This window comes from Kryptolebias marmoratus, linkage group LG2 (genome assembly GCF_001649575.2).
Source record: "Kryptolebias marmoratus isolate JLee-2015 linkage group LG2, ASM164957v2, whole genome shotgun sequence".
Classification (NCBI taxonomy): Eukaryota; Metazoa; Chordata; class Actinopteri; order Cyprinodontiformes; family Rivulidae; genus Kryptolebias; species Kryptolebias marmoratus.
Genome location: NC_051431.1, coordinates 35,499,557 through 35,504,890, shown reverse-complemented (window position 1 = coordinate 35,504,890; position 5,334 = coordinate 35,499,557). Strand labels below are relative to the sequence as shown.

The following is a 5,334-nucleotide window of genomic DNA, read 5'->3' as shown; positions in this document are numbered from 1 at the left end:
CAGGACAGGTGGAAGTGGTTGACCATACAAACTTTATGATGCTGTTTTTCAAACAGTAACTGGAAAGGGTTCACTTTCAGACAAGGTGAAAGTACATCAATATTTTATAGAAGTTTAATGTTTCAGTGCTGTATCTGGTTAATACTAACAACTTTTTTTTGGTTTACACAGATCATTGATGCATATCTGCATTACATTATGAAAACAGTCAAGGTAAACAAATCTTCAATTTTCAATGAAATTTCAGTCCTTATCTGTGTTACAGTTTTTACTGTACTTTATTGTTAGAAATATAGGATTTCATAACAGACCAGTACTGTTACAGATACCAATGCATGTTAGATGCTGTACTTGGATCATCTGTCTTTCATCATGGCCAGTTCAGAGTTGTTCAAAAAGTAAGCTAACTTTATTACAGACTATATAACTTTACACACTTGAGTTTTGAGAGTTGGGACATTAAGTACTCTTTTCTACATTAAGATAAAGTTACCCACAGCCTCAACTTGGATTTGTTCTGTTAACATTAGAGGTCACTGGATTGTAGTGGTACATTTATTGCTTCTGGGTTCACTACAAAACTTATTGGTAGATTTTGGTGTTTCTAAAATGCTTTAGGAATGTTTTAAAATTAACTTATTCATTTTGTCAAAGCCGATGAAAAGTCAGTCATTGTCTGTAATTTTGTTCTTGTGTTGTAAAGCACTTTGAGTCGCCTTGTGCTGAAAAGTGCTATATAAATAAATGTACCTTACCTTACCTTACCATTGTGATAGACCCACTTGGGAATGAAAAGATGTACGAAAGAAAAATTCTTCAAAATTGGAGGTGATGTTAACCATGTCTTTACTGTGTTTGTAGTCTCATTTATTTTAAAGTGTTTCTGAACTTGCCAGTATTAGCAGTAAAATTAAAAAATATATACAAATCAAGAGTTTGTCAAAAGAAATCTAAATCAAATCAAAGATGACTCACTCTTGGTCTTGTACAATCCTAAATTTTCTCTTGATCCTATGTAGACAATTCTTTAAACAAAAACAACAAAATAGCAGTATGCTTGTGTAACACAAACACAATTTTAAAATATGCAAGTCATTTTTTCAAGATTTGGGTTTTCTTTTAGTTTCTTTTTGTATTTAGGGTTATTGTTTTTTTGTGTTTCTGGTTATCCTGTGTTCAGTTTGGCTTTATTGTTTCTTTTATTTTGTTATTTGGTTGCCCTCATGTTTAGTTTTGTTTTGCTCCTTGTGTCTTTTGTATTCCTATCACCATTCACTTCTCCTCAGCTTACCACTTGTTTGCTTGCCACGCCCATCTTCACCTGCCCCGAGTTTGTAATCACTCACTTGTGCCCACTTCTCCTAATTTCCTGCTGTCTTTAAAACCTGGCCATTTTCCTCACTTCTCACTGGTCCGTTGTCACTCCAATGTGCTGTCTGGTTTTCCTCATGTCTCGCCCAACCTTGGTGTTTTTTACGTTTTTATTAGTCTGTTGCTGCCATGTCAGCCTTTTGTTTTTGTTTTCTTTATTTAAATAAATCTTTAAGCCTCTTGGAGTCAACCCAATCCAACACGGCCACCACAGTTAATCAAGTTATTTTTTTTTTTTTAAAGTTACAAAAATTACTATAGTTCAATCCCCAACACATATGCTGAATGTGATTTTTTTTTTTGCAATATAGTGGAAAAACTCATATAACATTACTTTTAAAGTTTGACCAAACCAACTAAAACTCAATAATTTCTCAGTAAAAAATGATCTTAGTCTAAAACCGAAAGGATGTTGGCAATATACATTCCTTCAAGAAATGCTAGGCCTTTAATTTCTTACCTTGCTTAAATTTATTTTTGACAGTAAACACAACCCCACCAGAGTTATTTGGGTATAGTGCTAGAATTAGGGTTATAAATTAGAGTTTGGGGTCAGGGTTATTGGGCTGGAAGTAGATTTAGGGGCCAATTGTTATGTTTGTAGGGCTGGAGTTGGGGCTTTAGGGTTAGGATCGGAGTTTTAAAGATAAGATTGGGATTAGGGTTCACCCTAGCCCCACAAAGCTTCCAGCTCTTCCACAGTTTGAAACGTCTTCCTTTCAGTTTGGTACTTCATCAGACATTCCTCACACAAGTCACTTTCTTTGACCAGGTAAAAATTGTCTGTGGGCCTGACTGTCATCTGCTTGTGCATCTGCTGAGTCAGGACTGGGTTCCGGTCCAGGTTGACCCTCTCCAGTTTGTGGAGCCTGCCGAGGCAGCCAGGGACGCTTGTGAATCTGTTGTCAGAGAGGCTGAGGAACCGGAGCTCCTTCAGGGCACCAACGGAGGCAGGCAGTGCTTCGAGCAGGTTGAGTCCCAGGTTCAGGTTGTGGAGGTTCTTCAACAGGCCCAGCTCATCTGGGAGGCTTCTCAGACGGTTGTTACATAGATTTAAAACCTCCAGGGCCTGGAGACCAGCAATAGTGACGGGAATCTCCTCCAACTAATAGAAAAAAAACAAACAACAAAAAAAAACACAATATTTTAGAGGCAGATTGATTAAAAACAAAGTTTGTTGTTACTTTGTGTAGGCTTGTATTTCTGTGTTTCACCATCATTTCCCACATTTTTTGTAGCTTAAATCTGGGTAGCTACGTGACTCATTATTGCCTGCTGCCGAAGCATCTTTCTGTTAGCAAAATATCTCTTCTAGAGGACAGATTTAGATGAATGAAACTTTCAGAAAGAATTCAGTGAATGTACATTTCCAACTGATTAACTTTTAGGATCAATCCAATTCAAGATGAGTGCTTCAAATCAAGCTTAGCAACACAAAAATGCCTGTAACTCAGGCAGTTTTACAGATATTGACCTAGAATTTGATGTAGTAGTAGCTGAGAGTCATCCTCAAGACATACTCTGAGACCATCAGATCAGCAAGACCTTGCAATATTACATGACACTATGCAAAATCAATGACAGGGTTTTACCAACACAGCTATAACTTCTCATCATAAAATTATATTACTTTAAAACTCTGGAATTAAATGTCACAGGCAATACAAATTCATTCATAAAATGCTAGAACTTTAATTAAATACCAGAACAAGAAGACTATCAAAAAACAGCTTTTATATCAAATCAGCTATTATGCCACACCTTTACAAGCCATTGTTATGAGGAAATTATGTGATGAGTGTTTTAAGTAGAATATATTGAAATGAAGTGGGTTTTAAAAAGATGTTAGACATTTAAAATGTCAGCACAGTGATAATTTTGGTTTAGTTTTATTAAAACAAGAGAATCCTTTGACTGTGGACCTGCTGTTGTCCAGCTGCTCTCTCACATCTGACATGCCCTCTGCTTTTCTGGCTTGTTGTTAACAGCAGTAAGGATGATAGTTACAGTAAAATGAAAGAATGATTTCTTCCTTAATTTTATAGATTTATATAGGATGCTAAAATCCTTAAAGAAAACTGTTACTCTGGACAAAGCTGTTAAATATTTTAATAGAGATCTTGAAGGGAAAAATATCTGTAATGTGGTGCAGCTGTGTGCACAAAAAATAAAAATGGTAAGGAGACTATAAGGCTATAATCTGACTTATAAATCACATATACTGTAAATATTTTTTTCCTGTTGATTTTTATTAGAACAAATTTCTCTAATTACCTGGAGGAGATTTGTTTGTAGATTTCCAGTGACAGAAAGAGAAAGTTCGATAACGTGGTGAATTTCTTTTTCTTTTTTAGAGAAAATCTTTTTTACTTTAAGCAGTCAAATTTTCAATTGAAGCAGAAATTATATAAAGAAAATTCTGATAAAACACTGAGCTCGACAGTGCCAACTTTAAATCATCCAGAAAAAGTCTAACAATACATGATTTCTGTTATACAACAGACATTTCAAACTTCAAACTGCTTTACTAAATACCAGCTGCCTGTTTACAGCCAGAATATAAAATTCAAATAGAATTTATTTATCTGACTAACTTAAAGCAGTCTGTTCCTGCTTTTTATTTTCAATGGCCACCACTTACCTCATCTTACCTTTACAAGTAAAACAACACATTTTCTGCAACCATTGACATTATTGTTATATAACATTATCATTAATGTTATATAATGATAATTATTGTGTTCTTCAGCAGTGTGAAAGCTTTCTGTTAGTCTGTCACTCAGCAGTTTAATTCATCTACCTGCATAATCCACCTGCCTCCACACACTAAACTGCAGGAAGATAAAACTGATTGATACAACAGAATAGGAATTTTTTATGAAATCAAAGATTTTGAAAAATATATTTTGTACTAACAGCAGCATAGTAGATGTTGCCTCACAGCAAGAAGATGCTGACTCGGCTGCGAACCGCTCCAGTGAGAGCTGTAGATCACGGTCTGATGAAGCCAACAGGACCACATCATCTTCAAAAAGCAGAGATGCGATCCTAAGGCCACCAAAATGGATCCCCTCAACACCTTGCCTGCGCCTAGAAATTCTGTCCATAAATGTTATGAACAGAATCGGTGACAAAGGGCAACCTTGGCGGAGTCCAACTCTCACAGGAAATGAGCCCCACTTTCTGCAGGTAATGCAGACCAAGCTCTGACACCGGTCATATAGGGACCTAACAGCCTGGTACTCAATGCCCACGGAATACATCCCCCCCCTTTTTAACCACCTCAGTGACCTCAGCACCGGAGATTGGAAATCCCGACCCAAAGTCCCCAGGCTCTGCCTCCTCAATGGAAGACGTGCCGGTGGGATTGAGGAGGTCCACTGACCCACGACATCCCGATCGAGGTCAGCAGCACACCACCCCCACTGTAAGAGCCAGAAAGAAGTAATTGATGACGTTCAAGTGAGCACACAGCTTGACAATTGGGTGGTGGGTGTGTCGGTGTGGGCGTGTATGTCACTTGATAAGAATGATGCGTTTGTGGCATTCGGGTTTGTTTTTTGTGAATGAGGAAGTCGGGCGCGTCGGAGTTGTCATATTTCTGTTGACCGTATTTATGGCAATTTGGAAGTAATGTCACTTATCGAAGGAACCTGGTCAGTCTGTGTCAGTCTGTGGGTCGAGGCATGGATGTTTAATAGAATAAACCTGAATATTGAAACAAAGAAGTGACCTGGAGGAAATTCAATGAAACGCGCATCTGACAGAATAAATTCCCCGACACTAGCCCAGTGCGGCCGTTAATACCATCACATCAGGCCACACATTTACCCACTATAAACAGTGTTGGTGCTGCACTGCTTTCCCCTCCTGAGACGCCGTATGGTGGACCAGAATCACCTGGAAGCTGTGCGGAAGTCTTTCTCCATGGCCTCTCCGAACTCCTCCCATGCCTCAGCGACC

General features: G+C 38.0%; 1 protein-coding gene across 1 annotated transcript in view; it reads right to left on the bottom strand.

The window, feature by feature from the left end:
- Positions 1-1,824: 1,824 nt before the first annotated feature.
- The window catches only part of lrrc18b (leucine rich repeat containing 18b), a 7,359-nt gene continuing 3,849 nt past the window's right edge, over positions 1,825-5,334 (bottom strand). The window contains exon 3 of the mRNA XM_037973885.1: positions 1,825-2,476. Within this exon, the coding sequence (XP_037829813.1) occupies positions 2,042-2,476 (435 nt within the window). The 3' untranslated portion in view covers positions 1,825-2,041. The remainder of the gene's footprint in view (positions 2,477-5,334) is intronic.